Source organism: Pholis gunnellus, assembly GCF_910591455.1.
Source record: "Pholis gunnellus genome assembly, chromosome: 20".
NCBI classification, from domain to species: Eukaryota; Metazoa; Chordata; class Actinopteri; order Perciformes; family Pholidae; genus Pholis; species Pholis gunnellus.
Genome location: NC_136547.1, coordinates 16,422,071 through 16,446,938, shown reverse-complemented (window position 1 = coordinate 16,446,938; position 24,868 = coordinate 16,422,071). Strand labels below are relative to the sequence as shown.

The window sequence follows — 24,868 nt, the reverse complement described above, 5'->3', positions numbered from 1 at the left end:
TCGCTGCTCTGGAAAATGTGATCTTCTTGCTCTTCTTCTCCTGTTTTAATATCCTCCACCACTTGGCTTTCAGGCTTGCTCATGAGCCAGAGACCAAAGGAGAGGTGCTGCGTTTGGGGCGTCCCCCTTTGATGCCGTGTGCTTGCGTGTGTCTGTGTGTGTGTGTGTGCATGTGTGCGTGTGTGTGTGTGTCGTGTAGTGAAATACAGAGATCCTAATGAACCAGATTAAACAATTTAAACAAACAGCTAAAGGTGCTGCAAAGAGATATGAAGCTGTATAAACTGTGCTGATGTTGGATGAGGACACCTTGACTTTTGACAGATGATTTGTAATTATGATAGAAGTCATTATTTTTACTCTTATTTTGTGACATAATCTCTGGACACGGTCTAATTTCATTTGTTTATTCCTGCGACTGTGGACTGACTGCCACAAGGCCTCAATCAAAGACAACTGTGCCTGTGTGTGTGTCTTCTGCCTTTGACGCTGCATGTGTGTGTGTGAGCTAGGTTTGTGCATGTAACATGTGTCTTTGTGTGTGTGTGTTAGTGTGTATGTGTTCTAGGCACATATGACCGTCCTCTGTTGGTGCTCTTTGTAAATGGCAGCACAGGCAGCCAAGGAGAAAAGGGAATGTGAAATCATTTGACTGCAGAGATTCCTGCTGGGGTGCCTCTGGCAGCCAGTCACACACACACACACACACACACACACACACACACCTACACACACACACACACACACACACACACGCACACACAAACACACACTGTATTTTATGTTCAGACCACTGTGTTATTGAAATATTATCTCTCTAACCCAGTTTTCTTTACAGGTCCACAATATACACCGTAGTAGCAGCATGGCGTAGAAACTCCATATCTTGCATAAAAAGGCCTCCTGCAACAGGAACGACTGCGCCTTATCTTATTTTCTCAATTGCTCTATAACTGAAAAGCCATATTACATTGTGAAAGTAGTGTTGTTCAACCTGTTGTTAGACCCTTCCTTGTCCTTTCTGGATGCTAAAAAATGTGGCTGCAAAATGCAACTCTGAGGGTTGAGGAACATTTGATTTCTTATTTGATTTTACACAGCTATGAAATAAAAAACAAATAGTGGACACTATATACACAGTATACATTCTTACTGTGAAATTGTTAAACTCTTCTGTTAGCGTGGGTAGACTGGGAACACTGTCTTTTAAGCCATGCTATCCGCATGACTCCAGGGATGGCAACGCCGGTCCAGACTAAAATATCTCAGCGACCATTGGATGGATTGCCATTAAAATTGATGCAGACATTCGTGGCCTTCAGAGGATGAACCCTAAAGACGTTGGTGTTCTCCTGGTGTTTTCTCAAGTGCCACCGGCGAGTCAATATTCTCACTTACCCTAAGCAATATCTCAAAATCTATCACAAGGATTGGCACAAAACCTGCAAAACGAATGACATTTCCAGCAGCCTCAGCTGCACTTTGTGTGTGCCTAATTAGCAAATGTTAGCATGCTAACAAACCTGCTTAACATCAGCATGTTTGGATTGTCATTATTAGTGTGTTAGCATGCCGACATTAGCATTTAGCTCAAAGCAACTAAGTGCAGCCTCATCAAGCCGCTAACTGTAGACACAGTCTTGTTTTAGCTGTTTCTCAGCCGCATAATGACGCAGTAGCAGATGATAACAACATCAATACAGATAAATCAAAAGAATCTTAAGGGTGGAAAAAAAAAATAGATAACAAGTCAAAATGGGAGGTACTGAGCGAGCAAAATGATCAAACTGTAGTCCTTATCTGTTATCACATGTTATAGCAAGGGCGCACATTTAAATGCGCAAATAACATAGGTGTAAAAATGACCGCTATTGATGCGGCAGGTCCCTATGCTTGTGCATGCGTGTATCTGTGTCACTTTCAGAGGTCTGCACCTGCAGATGAAACTGTTTTTCTCATTCCAAACACAAATTGGATTCTGGCACTAAGCGTAGTCCAGGACGGGAGAAATGTTCCCCTCATGATTGTCACAGGCCGACAACTTGCTTGTTCCCGGGTGCAATAGACCAATGAATGAATAATGAAATAAATAAAATCAATGCCGCGCACATGTTTTAAATCCATAAACCTATCTAATCGGCTCGGCGGAGAAATGGAAAGCAGTTGAGGCCTCACTTTCTCAGCGTTCCACCATTATGTAAATTGAAGCCAATCAAACTGCCGCCATGGAGAAGCTTTGTAATAGAGCGTTGATTAGCTAGGCGGCTTTGAATCAGCCATAAAAAGAGTCATATAAATGGGTAAATTCAGCCTGGCATAATTTAGCCCAGTGAACTTAATTTGACTCTGAAGTCACACTGTGTTATACATATGAACATTATGGTAACCGTCGATGTTCAGTGGAAATTTATCTTTCATCTTTGATGTTATTAATGGATTTGATGCTAATTCAGCTTAACTTGAGACTTTTACATCAGTCTCCAGTATGTCTGTACAACCAAAGAGTGCGCTTGACAGTTTTGGATAGAACTAATGAGGAGTGAGCCCCTTAAATCCATAAATAATCACGTATTAGGTGTATGTGGGGACCTTTTGAGTTTTGTGACCATGTTAGTGCAATGACTCTCTTCTACACATCGCTAATTAACATCAACATGTCAACCAAGCTAGTAACCAATCTAAAAGCTCTGTCAGTAACTATTGAAGTCCACATTTCTTTTTTTTTAGATAATTACATTCATGAGAATGAATGTTGTTTCTTGCTTTCCCCACTTCCACGCCTTGTGTACCAAACTCTGCCACACACCCTCTCTCCTCTCTGCCCTTGTTTGTTTTTTAATCGTCCCTTCCAGAGTCAAAGATAGGTCTGGCCTGTTTGTGTGTCCTTGTGTGTCCCTCCGTCTCTACCAAAGACGTGTCCATGATTAGAAATAGGTGAGTGAGCACTTCCTCTAGTTGTGTCCCCTCTGACTCGCTGTTGTCCTATTTAGCGTTGCTAGCCGGAGCGATATCGCTCCGGCGTTTCCCCTCGGTGACAGTTAACTGCTGTTTCCGCCGACCTTGTTGCACACTGAGCCAGGTTGCAGTTTCTAGTTTGGTCTTCTGTGGACGTGCCCTTCTGTGCAGAGGAGGCATTGAGGTTACCGTAAGTTTGTGCATATGAGTGTACGATGCCAAAACACAATAATGATGTACCAAATATGGAGAAACATACAAATGAATATTGGCATTATGTAGAGAAGTATCAATTATGTCATTCTTGTATTTAAATAACATCAATGTTCTTCTCTGTTGCCAACTAAACAAACTCCTGAGAACATGCCATGAACAGATCTTTGTTTATGGCCCCTTGCATGGCTCTTTTTATTAACTGACTCCTTGTTTTCTTGCCCATGGTTTGAGGCGATCATGTGTGCGTTCCATTGCTCCTTGACTGAAGCTGGCTGGTAGGCAGGGCAGTGACAGTGCATATCTATTTTAGTGAGTCCTTGCCTCTTTTCACCTTGCATCTGGAGAGCCCTGTCTCATTGCCTATATATAAAGCCACTTTGTATGGCTTGTGCATATCTGCGGGCGGCACACCTTGCTGTACACATATCATTTGGTCTAGTGGCAACAGACCCAGAAGACAGACACACACACACTGATAAATATGTGCCTCCTGAGGTCCCTTCTCCTCTCTTTCATCTTTTATTCAAAAGTGCTGAGTGGGAATAAAAAGAAAAAATTGACAATCCAGTCAGAGTGACGAGAGGGAGGCGAGGGCGGTGTGTCTGTGGGTGGTGGTGAAGATACATTTGCGTACTCATCTTTTTTTTTCTTTCTTTCCTCCACGCCTGCTGTCAGCAGGGGGGGGGCTCACTAATCCTGTTTTTAGTAGTGTTTACTAATGTTTCATTCATTAAGCGTCAGCCGCCACACGAGACGCATCATGCATCCGCCAAAGTGGAGGTTATTATCGCCTTAAATCATCTCACGGCGTACCTGTTTGGTTGGCTGTCAGCGGGCCGAGGGAGGCCAGCAGACCCTGTTAGCCCCCGGGGGGGGAGAGAGACTGTCACGCTGCCTCACTCTCTTTCTCCCTATCCTTCCTCCCTCCCTCTTGTTGCATCTATTTCTTTTTTCTTGCTTTCCTAATGACATACCAAGTATAGCTGTCAAAGTAACTCATTATGCCATTCTGAAAAAAAATAAGAAATAATCTTCCACAAAATAAATCAAAATAACATAAACTAGTTTTAATAATGTCACATATGTATAATATCCTCCATTAAAGGACTATTTCCTGTCTAAGCATCAGGGCCGACAATTGTCCTTGCAGCGCCAGTACGAGCTGCCCTCTAGCAGTCTCACGCACACACACACACACACATGCTCACACACTTTCTCTCCATCTCTGTTCTGTTCTCTCATCCTCCCTCTCTTCCTTTCTTCTATTCACCTCTGCCTCCCTCTCCCTCTTTCACTCCCTGCAATCCTTCACTTTTTGCTGCTCAGCACAGCAATTATCGCCCCACCTCGCTTTGCGGTGACCTCTGAGATGATTAAGTGAGATTACCTGTACAGTACTTGTGGCGTAGAAGCATGCTGTGAGACATTCCGTATAATGTGTGTGTGTGTGTGTGTGTGTGTGTGCAGGATACAGTAGCTACAGTCGTCTTTAGCCACAGGGCAGGTGAGCCCCTACAGTGTCTGTATGGCTGGCTGGCTGCTTACTGTATGTAACAGTGATTTGTAGCCTGGCACACAAATGCAGCGCTTATCATCAGAGGCCTAAATGAATAGATAGGAGTGAAAGAGAAAGCAAAAAGTGACAAAGTAGAATAAAATAGTCTCTTGTGCTCATTTACCTCGGACAGCTCGTTACATAACACGATCTGAATGCACCGACGCACATTTAAATGTGGCAAAGTCTTTAGAAACTGAGGATATTCCCAAAAGCTGTCATATTATATCTGCTCCTTCAATGCGATACAAAATATGTACCCTACAGAGAAAGAAATCTAAATGTGCAGTACGTATCAGAAGTCTTTCACACCCCAATTTGGGAGCCCCTGCCTGTATCTGGGCGGTTGTTGGTTCCCCGCTTTCATTACAATACGCGTCTCATTAGGTGTTCGTTGCTCAGCACCACCTCCGGGTGGAACTTACACTAATGAGAACACTACATCTAACGAACATCCTCCTCCCTCTGTCCTTAATTACAGCGCCGTGCCTCTCCCCGAGCCAACACGGCACCCAGAGTTGCTGCAAAAAAAACACCCCGGCTGAAACACAAGCGCCACAAACCTCCTCGTCCCCGAGAGCCGAAATAGAAGACCCATGTCCGTGTCCGCTATGCTGCGCCATGTTTGAAGGGTGTAGCAGGGAGGCTGTGTGTGTGCGTGTCTTTGTGTAGGGAAGCGGGTGTTTGTTCATTACACGGTGAGCTGTGCTATTATTTGATATTAGCTGAAACAAGCTGTAGGCTCCTGGGTAGATTGGTGATTAAACATGCAGTTACAAGTCCATGCGTGTCGCGCGGTGCGTCAGTGGATAATAGCTTAACAAGGAGTATAATGACTGATCCACGCGCTATTAACATACTGATGTAACCACTGTAGAAGTGGCTTAACTGTACAGTAAACAAAGTTTGATTTTTTTTTGTAGGGGAAACAGTTTTGCTCACAGTTGTCTTTCAGAAAGTGCAAAACATGGAGATGTAAATAGAGAGACACAAGTTTAGCTATTTTGATGTTGAAATGGTTTGGTTAATGACAATACATCATGTAATGTTACTCTACCAACACGCCTTAAAAGGGGTAAAACATAGGGAATGACTTCAGACAGAACCTCATCCTCCAGAGCTCCTGCTTCATGTGTAACTTGAGAATGAACACGCTGTAAAGTAAATGCACACTGACACTTATATGACAGTAGAGGTGGTAGACTCAGAACAATATATTACAGTGCTTCATAATACCTTCAGTAGAGGCATGATGGCTCTGTCAGTTTTCCATTTTAACTTGATTTCCAGGGCTTTGTATTGTGAAATTAAAGTAGAACATGTGCACACTGACCTAAATCTTACAGAATCGTACAAACATGCATTTTCACGCTTTGTACTTTATCCTGACCAAAGAGAATTCCTCTACAAATTGGTGCAGTAATTACAATTCACGCCTTGTGATTCAATGAATCATTTAACTGCATGTAACTGCTGAGCCCTTGAAAGGATGAGTGCGGCTAATCCTCAGTAATGGGCATAAATTATGAACAGAAGATGTTGACCGACTCCTGCATTATCTCCGGCCAAAATACGAAGGCCTAATTGGCCATTTTGATCTTCTGAAGACCTCCGGTGCCATTCTACGCGGACATGCTTCCGGGCCTACATTTCCCATCACCACCCGGGGTTATTGTGTGTCGACTCATAACAATTTCTAAAAGATTGACCCATGGTCGTGGCCGCTGGCTTCTCCTCCCTCTCAGGCTCAGCGAGGATGTGAGGCCGCTAATTAGGGCAAAGGGGAGATCCAAGTATGCCTAAAACTTTTGGACCTATTTTCCTCTCTCTCTTCTTCCTCTCTGGGGATGTTCTCTCATGGCTGAATTAAGCTGGGCCGAGTTCAGCCGGCCATGTGCAGTTAAATCCTTCCTGTGTCTTCATATCCCCCTCCGTTTATTCATTTGGTTTGTGGGCAAAGACCGGCCTAGGTTATTATTCCTCCTTCCATCCTTGACTTCACTCTTCTCTCACTGCTCTCTATCTGCCTTTAGTCCCTCTTCCTCGCTGTGTCTCTGGTACCAAGGGCGCCCACAGCTTATAATAAAAGGCATCGGATTTTAAATTAGAAATTAATTTGGAAAATTCGTCTCCAACGAGCACCCTCCTCCTGCTGTTCCTGCCAGAAATATGTTAATATATCATATTAAGTAATTTCTGGGCCCAGACACACGTGCTTATGGAGGAAAAAAAAGAGCGATTGCGTGTGTGATAGAAAGAGAGAGAGAGAGAGAGAGAGAGAGAGAGAGAGAGAGAGAGCACTCATCAAGGTTGGATCTCTAATTAGTAAGGTTGGCTCTCCGGGCATGCTCAGTGCAGAGCCTGCTAGCACCCTGCTAGCACCGTAGCACTGCCTCCACTTAGAGCAACTTGGAACTAGGGATGACAAGCTCAATATAGGAGACGGTGGTCGAAGGGGAGGGGGAGGTAAAGGCACCACAGAGAGGTGGAGGATGGGAGGAGTATAGAGAGCTAGAACAGTGTATAAAAAGAAGAGAAGAGAGAGGAGACAAAACCGGTGAAGGTGGGGATTAGGGAGCAGCGTAAAACATTTAAGTGACCTCAATAAGCGGCACTTTTCTGTGTCGCACAGAGTGAGTTTGCCATTCTTGCTTTAAAAGGTAACTCAACACCTTCTGAGTATCTTTTCTTTTGCTGAGCTGCAGTGGTTTTGCTTCTTACCTTTCTGCAGTGATGTACAAGTGCACTCCTGGGTGTGGTCAGTACACAGTGACATCACTGTTGGGTGTGGTTATAAAGGTGCACACCCAGCGGTACAACAAGCCTTAATCTTTCAACCAGAGAGGGCAGCAAAGTGCTGCTTTACAAATTACAATCAGATAGCAAGACAGGTGGCCCTAAACGATGAATTTTAAGGTCAACATTCGCTCCTTCTCAGCTCTGTTTTCTGTCTCAACTAACGCCACCATGCTCACCGGCTATCGCCACTAACTTCTCCGGCCATTTTGGTGCTGAGCAGGTAGAAGTACAGTAGGCTGTCTCCATTCAAAAACTGCCTGCCGCGGCCCAAAATGATGCTCTGAGAGCAATGACAGTGAACTAGAAGAGTAAAGTTGCGAGCCGGAAGCTTGAAACAATCAGCTGAAACAAGCTACCGAGCTCCGTAGAGCTGATGGGAACTGCAGAGAATTTATTACCGGTTCTTCTTACAAGCAACCCCTTTTATACGAGTAGTCATGTGGCCTATTGTTAACATAAAAACATTGATTTAACCACCACAAGCATGTTAAAACATAGGACAGCTTTAATGGAGAATTACAATAATGACTTAAAGATGGCAATACATTTTTTTTTGTGTAGACAGTTTCTCTACTCTTGAATAAAAATAGGTACAACCTGGCACAGATCAGCCTTTTATGGTAGTATTGATACTCAAATGAAGACTTATTGATACTTTAGATATTAACATGCCCACAATTACCAGCCAGTCTGGATGTTGGTACATTTGGATGGAAGTTATAGGAGCACCCACAAGTGTTCTTTGTGCTCATGATAATAAAAGGTAATGAAAGAGGAATCAGTTACTGACGCTGTTCAACCTGCCTGTTTAATCAGCGTTACAAGTGTGTGTGAGTGTGTGTGAGTATACGCTCCGCTGTGTTCAGCTCAGCTATGTGGCTTGTATCATCTAATAAACCTGTGGTGGTCCACCAGCGTGTGTGTGTGTGTGTGTGTGTGTGTGTGTGTGTGTGTGCACTTCAGCCAAAGGTATAAAAGCGTATTTCCGTGCTCTGATGAACTGAATCATTCCCTCACTATGTAGAGAGAGAGAGAGAGAGAGAGAGAGAAGAAAGATGGACATAATACGCTTTGCTGCTGCTGCTGCACACGCTGGGAATTGAATGGGGAGAGAAATGTCATAGCAGCAATGGGGGTTGAGTGTGCTGAGTGGAACCGGTGTGTGTGTGTGTGTGTGTGTGTGTGTGCGTGTGCGTGCATGTGTAAGCGACTACAACCTGAGATCATCTTCACATTAAGAAGTGCCCTGTGGGTAGTTTAACGACGAGAGAGCGGGCCGGCTGGGAAGAAATATGCATCGCAATGAGACACAGAGAGAGCGGTGAGGTGATAGACGCACATATCACGCTGTGTGTTTTGACCAAACACTGTCTAATCTGTTATGGATTTCCGCGCCCTCTCTCTGTCTCTGCCTCTCTATCTCTCGCCACCGCATGCTTGACACTCTTTATGTGGCTCTTCTCAGGTCTAGCGGCTCTCCATGCCTCGTGGCCCGTGATTAAACAGTGTGTCATGATTCAAAGTCAAATCTACCTCCGCCGTGCAGCGGGAAGCTGTCACATTGCATGTTTTAGGAATCAAATTAGTTTCCAGAGTCTCGTGTATAGAAGTGCACACCAACCCCCACCCACTGCCACCAAATCTTTGCGGTTAGTCCAATGTTTTCAAGAGGCACCCAGAGGACTCTAGTTAAAAGGGTGAGAAACACAGACAATCCCAATTACTAATTTTCTTTGAATCCTCAATTGTGGAAAGACAAACTGCAGTTAAAAGGGACTCCAAAGCGTCTTTTGCATTATTAACAACCATGATGTAACCACAAAACAACTTTTTAAGAGAGGGGGGGGACGGACAAACAGACAATTAGGCAACCGTGGCACATCATGAAAAAAAAACACAAAAAAGCACAAAAAAGCAGTGCAGATAATGCATTTTACAAATGTTTAATTAGGCCGTATTAATCAAAGGCTTTCCTCTTCCCTTTCTCTTTCTTTTCTATCTTTTCCTCTCCCCCCTTCTCTCTCTTCCCTTCCCTCTTTCTTTTTGTGATAGATCTGCAGCGTGACCCCCAGTTAATTGAAACCCAGGAGACTCTTCTTGCATAAAATCAGATTTATCTATCCATAAAAGGATTTCGTTAAAAATAGTCCAAATCCAGTGGCTCACAACTAAAAGCCTGCAGCTACCGAGGCGAGCCTGGCTCCAACCCCTTTCGCCCTCTCTCAGTCGCCACGGTGAAACAAGTGCTGCCTACTGCTAACTAGCTGGGGACCCATTAATTAATTGCAGGAAAACACAGACATTATATCTGTGGGGCACTTTTTCTCCCCCAAAAGAAAGAAATGATTGTGTGTGTGTGTGTGTATGTGTGTGTGTGTGTGTGTGTGTGTTGTCTCACATCCACAGCTCTTCTGAACTGTCTCCAATGTCCCCCAGACTATAATAAGAGGAAAGTAATGATGGGCCACAGTGATAATGAAAAACCATGCATCAAACAAAACACTGATTCTATGAGACAGGTCAAATGAATAGCTGGCAGAGTGGCAGAGAGCCGGTCCAGTGATGCAGTTTTCTACCAAGAATGAGGAATTTGCTCTTTCCCTGGTAAACGGAAAGCGTTCGTGGGCAAATATTCAAAAGTGTTTCTAAAGTTAATTCTCTCTGCCACTGAGAAGGAAGTCGTGGTTTGTCTTGCGGGACGGGAAACACAAATTCTTCCGTATTGAAATTGAAGACACCCTCTGCAGGAAAAAACAGCGTGAGGTTCACCAAGCTATGATGTTTTTAGGATTGTGTATTTATTGGCTGTGGCCCCTGCATGTTTATTGCCACCACAGTGGTCGTCTGGGACTGACGGTGGCCCGTGTCCAAATACCTCTGGATTTATAGCACCGTGGTCTCCCCCCTCTTCCTGCCCCACGGTGAGAGAGGTGTCGTTGTTTGGATCGGCGCCAGCGGTATTGGTGCTGCCACGCCCTCTTTAGTTATTTGGGAAGCAGGGGAGGGGTCAGAAGCTGGGTACCTAATTAAAGCAGACTGGGATTTGCAGGGAATGCATAGGAGAAGCAGGGACGTCCTGCCTGGGGGGGCCTATTATTGATGCGAAGCCCTGAGGACACGAGTCACATATGGACCTCTCTATCTGTAGGCTTCCCTTTTTAATTCGCTATCATTAAGCAGAAAGTGCCACCTCGCTCGCATGCAGCCGCTGACATTGTGGGAAACAACAGCACCGTTACGACTGTGACGTGCATACGTTTGCTTGTGGGGATTCATGTGTGTGTGTGTGTGTGTGTGTGTGTGTGAGAGCTCGCTTTTAAGCATTTATTTGCGCCTGTGTGCCTTGTTTGACTCTGAAGTGATACATGATGCGGCTGTGTTGTCTCTCCAATCAGAGCTCCCAGAGGCCCCCCCCCCCCCCCCCCCCACACACACACACACACACACCCCCACACACACTTCTTTCCTTCCTCAGGAAATTAATAGGCGGCTGCCACTGATGCGTTAAATTGCTTTGCGTTGGGCGCTGTAGACAACTGGATTATTTATTCTTTATATTCTCCATATTGGAACAACTGCCTTCTGCTTTGCTATTGCTTTTAAATGACATCTTGTTTCCCAGTGTAGTGTTCAAAGATACTGTATGTAATTGTTCCAAACCATCACATGGTTGCAGGTTTGCTATTCTCTAGTCTCGTGATGTTTGACCACAAACGTAATTTGCCTATTTAAGAATAAAATGATGCCAAAAACAATAATAGAAGAATTACAATTTAAATAACGGGCCCATTTTTGCCTCCGTTTGATGTCTAACTGGTGGATTGTTCCAAGGCATAATCTTTCATAAAAGGATCAAAGGGATCACATCGAAACGAATAATTGTCTGCCAGGTGTTTATTTATGTCTTTGTTGTTTAAAGAATGGTTGTTTCTTCTCAGTGTCAGTCAGCAGCAAACAGAAACTGTCTGGAGCACCAACTGGTTGAAGGCATCGTGTTCTGAGCTTCTTCTCCCACCTGTCTGCAACAGTTCAGAGAGCTGGACCACCCTCTCCGTGCACATATCAGTGCTCAATGGCATGTTTGATGAGTGTGATGTAAAGACAAAGATACTTTAAGGGACTACTTTTAGGACTCGTGTCATGAAATATCCACCCTTCCAAACTGCCCTTGAACGAAACATTTTATTTGATTTTTACTTGATTTATGTTATAGTTGTTGTCTTTGAATCCCAACATCAATCAATAAATCAAATGCTCTGACAAAAAAATAATATATATATATATATATTTATATGGTTTCTGTGGCTATCGTAGGACTATAATAAGTCCATAAAATCATAAATTTGGGCTAAATATCAAGATTGGACAGCCTACCCTCCTGAAGTCTAGATCGGTAAAGATTAGTCGATCAACTATTTTCAGAATCTATAAATTGTCGAAATCGTTGTTCAAACAAAAATACCCAAATTCCATCTTATCAGTGATGGGGATGTGCTGCCGTTAAGTGTTGACTATCTTTGGGTTTTGGACTGTTGATCAGCAAAAACAAGCAATTTGAGGATGTCGCCTGGGGCTTTTAAAGTTGCGTTGGTCATATTTCACTCTTTTCTGACATTTTATAGACCGAAGGATTAATTGATTAAAAACAAACAGGAGGATGAATCGATGATAGAAATAAATAGTTGCAGCCCTACCATAGAGTCTATGCTCCTGGCTAAATGTGACTTTTATATTATATAATATTTTCATATTAAAGCATTAATTGTCCCATTATGCATACAGATCCCTATTTTCACTCTTGTTATCATGTTGTACCATGCAGCATGCCGGCTACTCACACACCAGCTGACATAAACCTTTTTCTCTCAGTACCCATGTGGCTCTGCTTCTGTCTTTGTGCTCCTACCATGCGGCGAAGAAGGCCTGCTGTTTCACTTTGCAGTGGAGGTCTCCTCTCCCCCCCCCCACCGGACCACTGTCAATGGGAATCTCCTTCAAACCCCTGCTGCTGCCCGGCCTGGCATCGCCTCACGCTGCCTCCGCACATATGCATGTCATGTGGCGTCAGCGCCAAGGTGTACTCTGACGTTATGGGGCCTGATGGTAGCATATTCCCTGCTGATAGCGATGATTGCCACGCTCAGGTATAGCTCTGAGTGTGTGTGTGCGTGTGTGTGTGCCCTCTGAGCCCGCCCTTCATGTTATGGGACTGTGCCCGAGCTGACTGGTTAGCCCCCTGCACCTCCGTGAGTCCGCAGTGAGGATTCAATATGGCAGCTGCAGGTTTACCAGGTTTACCAGGCTGCCGACCCTCCTCCCCCGTTCTCTATGCTCTATTTCACCTGGTCCTTTATCCTCTTGCCCGCGTGTCTTACCCGTCTTCCACAAACCCTGCCATTTTTCCATGTGGCTGAGCTTGGAGTAGAAGGGGCGACTCGCACACTGTGGCTGGTGCACAGGAGATCAGGGCTCCGCTGCTCTATATTTTGCATCCCCCCCAGTGCAACTTGAATGAATGCCTGGTGGGGAGGGATGCAAAATAGGGTCCATCCCTACCAGGAATTTCAAATGCTGTTTTACGGCTAGGTTTTCTGTCACTACCAAGACGGAAATCACTGACCTCCTTGTCTCACCCTTGATTTTTTTATTTGACAAAATAAGACACAATAAGAGACCACCGGTGAAGGTACATATAATCCACAAAGGTTATTCAGATCAGGCCTTGGATGAGTTTTTCCACTTGTATTAAAAACAGCACTGAGTAATATCCAAGTTAGCTGTGATTTAATATGACATTTAGTCGATTTTCCTTCTAGCACACAGCGCAGACCAGGCAGCACCCACGGGAATCTCCTCTCCTGGCACACTGTTAACATTCCGCATTTGTCCGGCACTCTGTAATTTATTGGATCTCATCTGTCCAGGCTTTGATTTATATATTGATTTGAAAAATAAATAAAAGTGATAGGAACCTGCATTGGGGTGTAATGATGGACTGTGTCGACATGCAGGAGTAGGGATATGAAACATTGGGAGGAAATTAGATATTATGCCCCCAAGACAACTGCAGCCAGCAGCACATTCATTATTGGCTAGATATTTATTATTAAGAATTTCTCTTCATGAGTGACTGCTGCGGAATATTTCGGCCCTGCTTGAGCTACCAAATGGTGTCAGCGAGGGTGTGCGTGTGTGTCTCTACAGTATCTGTGTATGTTAGAATGCACAAAAACAAATATTTGCTGCCACGTTGTCAGAGGATGCTGACAAGCTGAATGCAAGATTTGGTTTGTCATGTGTTAGACTCTTTATAGTAACACAGACACAGACACACACACACATACACACACTGCTGTACAAGCTCCTCAGGTAAAACTGAAACATGCATGCAGTACATGCATAGAAATCCCTGATCTTGTTCATGCACAAAACACTAAAACAATCAGCTATTATAACCTGACAGGACCACGTTCGTGGAAACAGTGTGGTAGAAAAACACCAGAACACACTAGACAGCTGTTAAAAACTTAAAACTCTTTGCCAGGACTCCCACCACCGCTCTGCACCAGTTTTAATCACAGCACAGTGAATTTTTAAACAGCAGTATAGGAAGGGGCCGCTGTCCAAGCCTCCAGAATTTTGATTTCATTTTTTCCCCCCCACTCCCATCTCTCCGCTCTAATCCACTTCAATTACGTTTCCTCCCATTTCTCCTGATCACTTTACAGCTCAGCAGCACCTGTGCTAATTGTGGCGGCGATGATTGCTGATATGTTTTGCATCCTTAAAGGAGCCTGAGAGGGGGGACGACAGATAAACATCCAGCCGCGGGGCTTTTGGAGAGCGTGGCTCAGCCGAGCAGATGGCCATCGTATTATATGAGGAGAGCTCCTCGCAGAGGCTGGGGTACGGGTGGGTGGGGTGTAATGAGTCTGAGGTAAGAGGAGGAGGAAGAGGTGGGGAGGCTGATGTGGAGAGGGAAGGAAGGAAGGAAAGGAGGAGAGATGGAATGAGGGAAGGAGATCAAAAGTAAGGATAGAAAGAGAGAATCCATGTGTGTGGGAAATGGACAGAGGAAGGTGGAAGAAAGGAAGGATGATTGTTGTACATGTGGCAATACTGTAATAGTTCTTTTAATGGTTTAACATTTTGGGAAATATGCATATTTGCTTTCTTGAGCAAAGAAAGTGAACAAGCGTATTTCCCAAAATTGTTTCTGAAAAACATGACGACAGATTTAAAATGTTCACACGTTCAATATAATATATGAACAAGCGGCGAATCTCAAATCATTCAAGTGGTGAAAATGGCATTTAATCATACAACTGACTCCATTCAAGTTTCACATGAATCTATACGCTCTCTGTATTTGTTTGTGTGTGCACCAAGGACGACGGGGATCGTGTATGTGTGTGTGTGTGTGTGTGTGCGAACATGTCTCTGTGAGAACTACTGTGTATCCCTCACCTCGCCACCTTCCTGCCCCGACTGAACTGATTGCGCCCATAATGAATGGGCTGCCAGCCCTCCCTGCTGTGGGTATCCGAGGCCGGGCCACATATTATATAGCAACCTATCTGAAGTGGACCGCATATTATATAGCAGCCCATTTGCTGGGATGATGAGCTCTGGACACCTCACATTATTTATTAGGATGGGCCCCGGCCGTGTGAGAGCAGAGGTTGGGTGGCCTAGGTTATATAGGTGTGTGTGTGTGTGTGTGTGTGTGTGTGTGATGGAGATTCGGGGGTTGGAGACAAAAGAGTACACCTGAAGACCTATTTTGTTACAGGACGTCCCTTAATCATACATGGAAAGAATTCCACACATTTCATATTTCATCACCTTACTAAAGACACCTTAAGTCACATATGATTATATAAAAAATAGAAAAATGTTTGTCCAAAACAATAAAAAGAAAACAGCTGACTTCAGTGGATAAACTCCTATGTGGCTTTGAAAAATGGCCCAAATCCTCAGCGTTCTAACAGGGGTCAGCCTGCTTTGTTAGGTGTGTTCTCCTGGTGCTAAAAGACAAATGATGTACTTTGCCTTGGGTCAACTGGGCTTTCCCATCCCATAATGACCTTTCAGGGAGCTCGAAGAGAACAGAGGTTCCCACGGCGATGAAGCAGTACCGTACGCCGCACATCAAAGGTGTATATAATGGCAAAGTAATGTTTTAACGCTGCAACGTGACCTCTCAACCTCTAATGGACTGTTTCACTGTTCATCCATCACATGAAAACTGTGGCTAAGCAAGGCGCTGTGCGTCATTATAAATAAATAAATAAAAGGCCTCTTGAAGAAAGTCTTCTGTACATTTCATGCTTGTGTGAAACCAGAATCTGCAGCCAAACCACAGAGCATCCAAAGTCATTTTCTGTTTTTCAATTGAGTTACGTTCTCCCAGTATGTTCAGCACTTGCCACTTTGCTTTGGAAGAAAAAACTTAGCAGTTCTCAGTGTGTGTGTGCGTGCGCGTGTGTGTGTGTGTGTGTACTGCTGTACTGCCAAAGGTTCCCTGGAGGAGAGAAGATCTCAGTCAGTTTGTCATCAGACACAAGCTGCCAAATTTTATGAAATACCAAATTACTAATTGGCCCAGCGTTAGGTTTCCCGCCTGGAAGTGAAACTGTAATATCTGGGCCTCTATTAGGATCACAGAGAGAGCCACACTCAGCTGCCTCCTGCGGAGCTGGCAAGTCTCTTTTATTTCACACCATGCGATGGCTGTGACACTAACACACACACACACACACACATAAAGCGATCATCAAGGACAAAAGACTTCTCAAACATTTCCAATTTATTCCAAGCCCACCCAAACACCTCCTTGATTGGGCCTTTTGGGTTTGCTACCGATTAAACAAAGTAAGATTTGAAGTACTGGACGTGTTAGTTAATGTGTTATAACAGTTTAATGACCTCTGTAAGGAAATTCTCTTCCCACCTGTGTGTTTTCTATTGAGAGGTCAAAATGCATGGTCAGCAGACAGAACATCAGCGCTGCAGGGCACTTTGACAGAGAGGATTCTGGGTCCAGGCTGCAGGCCCGCAGCTTACAACTCGTTAATCTCAAGAGAGGAATTTAATCATATTTTGTGGATATTTAGACTCGTTCATTTATTCTGGATGTATTTTAGATTATTAGATTAAAATTATTATTTTTACAATACAATGCGAAAAACAGTCAGTGGACACGAACACATCTACTGGGCCATGATCATCTGGATTACATTTTCTTTTCCAATCAAAAAGATGCAGCGACATTAAAACTAAAAGCAGGGATTCAGTGATGATGCAATCACCTACTGCTACATGATAATGTAAACGCCTCATTGAGGAAATATCTCCTAAAATAATCTATAAACAACAAAATAACCATGAACGGCCCAACAGAGGAAACAGTGCTGCTGAAGAACAAGGTGTGAGCTTCATCACACCATCATTTAGAGTGAATGGAGACTGGCATTCAGGTGGATGACACACACAACACAACACAACACAACACAACACACACTCACTCATAGGATGGATCCAAATGAATAGGACAGCCTCGGCACGGTGAAGACTGCTGTTTATTTTCTGTCTAGCAGTGCTATCTTTTTTCAGGACTCCTAATCAAACATGCCCAAGGCCACCGGATGGATAAACACACACACAAACACACAGTTTGGCAACATTTCAACTCTTCTCTCAAGCTGTGCAACTGAGGAACACACACACACACACACACAGTTGGAAAAACTTAAATGTTTTTGTTTAGCCACTGCAATCTAAGCAGCTGGTTCCATAGTCTGTGTCCTTGTATGAACCAATCTTCACACAAGCTTTCTCAGCTGTGTTCTTCATTAAGCGTCTTAGTTGTCTTTCTTATTGGCGATCTCATCAGTTTGTTTACTTATGACCGGGCGTCAAGTGAAGACAGTAAATCTGTTGTGTTCACGTCAGTATGTACGTAGGCTGACGTGCAACCATGACGTTTCCTGATTAGGATAAGATCACCCTTTAACAGAACGAATTGTCAAAGAAGCGGCTCCAAAGTGATGTGTCCACAACTTATGCAAATTACTCTGTGCCAACGCATTTGTGTGTTATCCGTAGTGTATATATATATATATCAGAGACAGACCTCTGAGCAGCCGTGATGCATATTCTGTATGTGAATCAACTCTCTCTCCTTCTTGCAAGAATAAATGTCCTGTTTAATGATTTTTACATCGGCCTCGAGTGAATTTTTCCAACACACACACACACACATAAATATTCATAAAAACACTGGAATTTGAGAGAATTGTTTCAGTTTTTTATTTTTAATGTGAAAAAAAAAAAAAAAAAAAAAAAAGAGTACCCTTTCACCCAAACACATGGCTAGCAAATCAGGGCACATTATTTGATGTACACTGGAGCAAATGTCTCCATATTCCCCAAAATGTAACCACGTGATCACACAATTTTCACGAATTAGGGCACAACCAGATATAAATTACAGATAAACTATGAAAACAAAAAGCCACTTTCATCGAGACAATGATTATGTAAAACAAAAGTTCCCTATTTCTGGCACATGCGCGGGGGGTAAATATGCCTTTTTTTAATCAATGTGTCACTTTCATTTCAGTCATGACAGGATAGCATGTCGCTCTGCACTCCTTTCCTTCCAACATTCCTCAAACCACTCATGGGTTTACGTGAACAAGTCGTTTCCAGTGCAAAACTCTGCGATTTGGTTAACTAAGGCGCTGGCTTCCCTTTAGAAAAGTCCTCAGTGTCGTCCTCCGTGTTGGGAATGTTTGTGTGGGGGGGGCTCTGAAGCATTGCTTTAAAAAGACCCCACTAGCATTGATCCCCTTGTTAAAAAAATAGCTTGTTCCTTCAGCTGCAGAGAGTTTGAGTAGTTTCAGGCGGTTCTACAACAGGGGTGTAGTGGTACATAGAGATGGGATACAGCGGCTCCGTCACCCGGCCTAGTTTAATTGTGTATTCAGCAGTATTTCCAGGCTGATTGCTGGCCACGCCTTGTATTCCCATCCTTGGCTCAATGTTGATGTGGCTCGCCTGCTCAAGGCACGTGCTTCTGCACGCTGAGACGGGCCAACTCTACATCTGAACAGACGAGACGGTCTGCCAGCGCAGGACCTCCGCTACGCCCGTGGGTGCCTCCTATACGTTTTGGGAGAGAAGTCGGACTTTCTTTCCCGTCAGCAGCCAGCCCTTAAGGTCGGTGATGGAGGGGAGCTTCATTTTATCGCTGTTTTTACTGTAAACATTCAAGAAGATGCCGAAGAGCACCAGAAGGCCGCCCCAGATGTACCTGACGAGGGAGAGATGGAAAAGGTGAGACATTTTAAAAAAAAGGAGACGGCAGAAATCAGCAGATGCTAATTAAAGCTAATACAACAACTGGACATACGGAGTGAAGTAGAGCAGAGTTCAACAAGCCACGGGGGAGGCAGATACTGAGAACAAAGTCTTTTGGTTTAAAAAGTGTAAACCGCTGCCGTGAAAGGGGACTGTGAGTTCAGCAACGGTGGAGGACACACACACCAGCTGGAGGGAGAATGAAGCTGGCGAAAGATGCACAAGTTTTCTGTTTTTTTGTGTGTAGAAAGTTACGACAGACAAAAGAGCAGGAGAGGTAGAGCAGAAAGCGAGACCCCTTTGAAAGCACGGAGGAGTTGGAGGGCGAGCGGGAGTGAAGAACAAGGAGAAAAAGAGCGGCGGAGCAGGCGAGGATCTGGAAATGGACTGAGGACATGAAAACCAGGGTCGGGGGAGCACAATCTAGTTTGAGTAGTCAAAAGGGCAGAGGCCAGTGTAGACTTGCTCTAAACTAGGAGAAAACTGATCAAAGCCAAAAAGGTGAGCGGACTTACTGAAAAGTGAAAGGTTTTGCGAAGAACATGAAGGAAAGTACAACAGTCATGGCCTTTCTCCCGGTGGTCACTGCAAAAGGAGGAAAAAAACAAAACATGTTTTTATTTAATTACAAACAAGAAATAAAAGCTCAACAGATGTTTTTGAAATATGATATGAATTATGACTCAATTCTCTGTCTTAGATTAAATAACAAATCAATTACTGGTCACATTCTCCCGGAATGAAGAGAAGAGCAGATTTGACAAACTCTGACCTGTGACTGCAACCAGAGCACCAAAGAGCTTGATCAAGGCGAGCACGAAGGAGATGCCAAAATAACCCGTGAGGGAGAAGAAGAATGCATAACCGTACGTCTTCACGGGATGCTGCGAGGGAGGAGAACAGATAACTGTTGAGACATGGAAACATAACTAAAGAGCTGCCTCCTCCTGATGCTGCAATAACATCGGGACTTACAGGAAGCAGAGAAAGCGTCTCGCGAGTATATACGGCCTAAATTAAAAAAGCAGCTGCCAAGAAGGCACAAGATTAATACGCTATAAATAAGAAGTGATTAATCTGCGAATCTTAAAAAGAAGATTTGACGTTGGCAACGCGTCTGCAACATAACGTATGTAGTCATATTGTCTTGAGCTATACTCACTTCTGAGCAGAACGCCGCCGCTGGCCCCAGGCCACCTACGCAGAGCAGGCCCGTCAGGATGTAGACAAAACCGATGGAGTACGAGTACAGCACCTGTCAACGCAACCGCATGTGACCAGTCAGTGACATCACACACACACACACACACACAGAATAAGAGCAGTTACCACAATTCAGATAGACGTATGTACATTCTTATGTCAAACAGGGTACCATTTCAGAGTTGGAGCCGTTGTGGAGTTTCATGGCTTTCTCCTGCACGTTTCCGATGGCGGCGTCGGCACACAGTGCCAGCGAGATGAGGAGAACACCTGTGTGCCACAAACGCGCATTAAAAACACACAGAACTAAGAGCACGGGATATCCGAAACACACAAGCGCGTTATGTAGTGTAGCGTACGTTGCACAGAGATGAGCTACTCCACACTTCTTATGCCACACGTGTATTTTAGAGCAGACAAAGACGTTAAGTTACCTGTGGCGTTGAAGTTGGGGGCCACTTTGCTGTCTGCTAACGTGAACCATATGAGCCCCAGACTCATGCAGAGAGCAGCAGACACATCAGCCACATTATAGCGTTTACCTGGAACACAAACCGGGTTTTTTTTCACGTCAAATTCTGAACTCCGAATAAGAAACTATCGACTTCTGAAAATCTCCTAAAAAAAAAAATCACATTTTGGGAAAACAAGGAAGAAGTTTTAGAGATTGAGCGCCTCGAGCTTGGCTTGCAAAGGAATCTTCAAAAGATGACCGACCTCTTTTCAAAATAAAAGAAGTTGACATTGGACACTGGATTAAAAAAAAATAAATAAAAGTAACTTAAAAGTTTTTACATTGGGTATTCTTGACAATTGGAAGTTGGAGCTGAGGCTGTGCCTGTAACAATACACTAAGAAAAGCAAAAGTTTTGGACAAAAAAACAACAGGATGAAGGAGTCTTCCAAAAACAGTTTGACGGATAGATGCCTTGAGGTTGACAAGGGGACGCAGCATCAGGTCGACCGTGGTCGGCTTTGATTCCCTGACTCGCCTTTGAAGGGCCTCACATCAGATGCAACCCCACACCCCTCCCTTCATCCATCCCCTCGCTCCCACTTTCTTTCCTCTTTGCATTCTAAGTGAATAAAATCTGTTTTCCACTCGACCCCTTGAGGGACCCTGGTCCTCACATCTATCCATCCAGAGAGAGAGAGAGAGAGAGAGAGACGCAAGAAGGCAAAAAAAAATAAATCCGCAGAACCTGTCTGGCGTTGAGGACACAGAACCTTGAGTGGGCCGGTGAGAGGATGAAAGGACGGACAGAAGTAGTGCAGCCGACTGGGCTCTGACAACTGAAAACAACAGACATGGATGAAAAAGGAGGTACCCGACGTTGAAAGGTGGTCATCCCTTCAAAGGAGACGTGTGAGAGGACTGAAATGAGGTGTACAATGTTCCCTCTCCTGACTGATGACTTGAATTGTTAGTAAAGTTCAATAAAGAAAACGTGTATTTTTTTTCTCTCCAAGTACTAATGTCACCTTTATATTCAGAGATTCGTGTGAATACAATGTTTACTTTACAGATTTTATTTTGTTCAGAGAGAAAAATCTAATTTCTGTTGTTTTTGAACAGCTCAACGTCCAATCGTCATCTTTGTGACTTTACAAATGTGTGATGAATTCACATTTAGAGTTTAAGAGTTTGTATTAATGATGAAAAAAAAAATACTAATTGGTGTGTTTGTCAATTGATCACAATTAAAAAATCTCGGTCTGACAGAAAGCAGGAAACCTGGACCTGAACTTCAGTTAATTTAAACAGCTGATTCAGGTTGAAAGCTGATCCACAAAGCCAACTCAGAGTTAACGCTCTGACCTTCGTTTAAACAACAAATATAACAGAGAACTTCAAACCCCAGAATTGAAGAGCAGCTCAAACCATTTCATTGAGAGGATTAAAGAGGTTTAGAGCCACATCCACAGCTACAGAGCCCTACATATTAATCACATATTATAAAAGGAGCAAAATATTGTCTAGAAAAAAGCAAAAACCACCAGCACAAGTAAACATTTAGCTGCATCTGTAACGTCTGTGTATAAATACAGATACAGTAGAATCAGCTTACCTTGTATAAACACTCCTCCAATCATGACAGGGATGAGTTTACAGCACTTAAAGATGACCTGTGTAGGGTAGTTCAAGTAGCCTAGCGAGGTGTTGGACAGGCCCATAGTGCCCACTGTTAGAAATGCTATGATCATATAGGTCTTCCCCGGTATCCTGGAAGATATATAAAAGTAGTTGAGAGACATATTTTTAAAAACAGAAGTGTTGTTTAAGACGGTTTAACAAAAACACCATCTAAAGATTGAATGTGAGTCTTTCCTTCACAGGATTATTCACCTTCTGCGTTTGTCCTGCGTGAGCTGAAGCTCCACCAGTCCAAACATGGAGTAGAAGCCGAACTGGACCAGCGTGAGGTACCAACCGAAAGGCTTGAATCCTTCCACGGAAAATATCAACTCCTGGATGGAGGGCCAAATAAATAATCACAAAGCAGGTACCGGTAGCTTTCTGAAGCCCGTCTCGTGGAATGCAAACTGTATTTATTTGTCACATGGGCTGTCTCATGTGCCATCAGTACCGGCATTGTCATTTCCAATTAAAGAGGAAGCGACACAGCGACGTCTAGTAAAACAGTACACGTAAACAAACTTTGGTGAGACTTTTGCCTCTGTACATGCAAATAGACACACAGAGAGCCTTCACAACGGCACTATCCTTCCACTGTAACAGTCATATGCTTGTGTGCTCAGATTGCCTTTCTCCCCGTGTTACCTGCAGGTATCCATAGATAAGGTAAAAGACGAAGACTCCGGCCACACAGATCATGAACTGCGTGGGGGAACTGAAGCTGCTCAGGTTGATTCCCAGGACCCTCAGCTCCTCCACAGACTTGATGTGGGGCGACATCACCTCCGTGGACGGCGGGATGGAGATCGAAATGTGCTTCCGGGAACTGTTGTAGCTCACCAGGCCATATTTGGCACTCATTGTGTCCGTGGCTGCTGGGAGCTGCGGGAACATATAGAGAGATTTAGGCAATGATCAACAAAAGGAAATCATTTACTTCAGCGTAAGTATCAAGCACAGCTGTTGTAGGAACAGAGGAAAAGTTCAAAGAGGCATCACAGCATTCTTGTTGATTACCAAAATAAAACTAAATGATGGCTGAGACAAACTTAGCCCGGTGCTAAACTTTCATCATCTCAGCTAAGAGCTCTGCTAAGATAGTGAGCATTCACAGGGTCACAGTAAAACGCATAACCATAGTGCAAGTGTTGCATGAAGTAACACTGGATCAACTTGTTGCACAAAGGGAATAAAGCCAACATTAGATGTACAGGTGATGTCACTTCCTGTGTTATTTGAATGGCTATTGTGGATCGTGTTATGCAAAGAAGTGAACATTCATTGATCCAGTCTGTGACAGTGGAAACACTATAAAAACACTTTGTGCACGCTTTAACACATCTTTTGAGCACCCACTAGCATTCATGCTCAAACTGCTGCTGCATCACACCAGTTATTACACGTCATGTATCCATTAAAAGCCTTTTATTTAAGCACTTATAACACGATATGCAACATGTTTTTCTGCTGATCTTTTTGTTATAACGTTACTAAACACAGCCGACACGTATCAAGACCCCAAACCACCGCATCACATTCAACCCAACACCCGCCTAGTTGTAGATTTGTTGCGTGATATAGAAATGTAATACATACAGCATGTGTTTAGAAAAAGTATGATAGCCAGTAACGTTAGCTGGGCTACATGAAGTAGCCGGTTGCTAACGACTTAAGCGGACGTTTTCCTTTGACTAGTTAGCACAGATTAGGCATCCACAGACGAGTGGTAATCCTCACAATCACGGTCATGTTATGGGGCGATTTGCATCAGCGATTTATTTCATTCCCGGCTGTTATTTCTCAACATTACAGGGCAGGCTACGGTAGCAAGCTTGTTACCTTCAACAACACTTCCGGGTTTCTTTACGCTAGCTTATCCGCTTCTTCAGAGGCAATGCCGGTGACAATCATTTCCCTGGACGTGCCGTCTTCTTCTTTCACACATTTTGAGCGTTTTCATATTTTTCTTTTACAGTGACAAAGAGCCAGGACACGCTGGGATGCGTGTCAGCCTGCTAAAAGCTGACTTGTTTCAGCTGCAGGAGCCAGGAGCAGCCAACAACTTCCGCTCCGCTCTGACCTCTGACCTGTGACGCTTTAGCGCTACGTAGCTGTACCCTGTCGCAGGTGATATCACAACATATCATCGGTCCAGCATTCAATTCGGTCTTAAATCTGTAAAATTGTACTAGCCTGCGTCACCAACAGCGGAAAAGTGGAAACGAGTGCATGGTTTTAGTTAAAGTTGAACGTCAGAGGATGCATGTGTTACCTGTTTAGAAGGATCCATCGGAGTTGCAAGGTGAGCTCGCTGTCTCCAGTCACACACACGTCCAACTGTGCACGTGTACACGTTTTACTAGTTTGTCCAGATTAGCAAAATAGTTTCCTCCCTTGGTACTCATACACATGTTTTGCTTTCCTGCACATATATGTTTCTGCTAAAATACATAAAAAGCAATGCCCATTTATTCGACAGTCAAATTGATAATGTGAACTCTAAATCAGCATTTACTCAAATACTGTATTTCTACAACGTTGAGTCACTTGTACTTTAAACTTTTATTCAACCACATTTAAAAAGGAAAATTCATACTTTTTATGAAAGTACCTTTGTCAACGTTAGCAGAGTAGGATTT

The 24,868-nt window shown here is 43.9% G+C and overlaps 1 protein-coding gene across 2 annotated transcripts; it reads right to left on the bottom strand.

Moving 5' to 3' along the window:
• Positions 1-17,818: 17,818 nt before the first annotated feature.
• Positions 17,819-24,571, bottom strand: slc35b3 (solute carrier family 35 member B3). 2 transcript variants are annotated; one of them, XM_079181606.1, is made up of 10 exons: positions 24,502-24,571; positions 22,875-23,111; positions 22,440-22,561; positions 22,162-22,316; positions 20,527-20,634; positions 20,265-20,362; positions 20,052-20,144; positions 19,662-19,773; positions 19,405-19,474; positions 17,819-18,842 (listed from the first exon to the last, which is right to left on the bottom strand). In XM_079181606.1, the coding sequence occupies exons 1-10, from the start codon at positions 24,517-24,519 to the stop codon at positions 18,692-18,694; spliced, it is 1,164 nt and encodes a 387-aa protein (XP_079037732.1). In that variant the 5' UTR covers positions 24,520-24,571; the 3' UTR covers positions 17,819-18,691. The 2 variants fall into 2 exon arrangements, with proteins under 2 accessions (XP_079037732.1, XP_079037733.1); XM_079181607.1 differs by lacking the exon at positions 24,502-24,571 and adding an exon at positions 24,069-24,291.
• Positions 24,572-24,868: the final 297 nt, after the last annotated feature.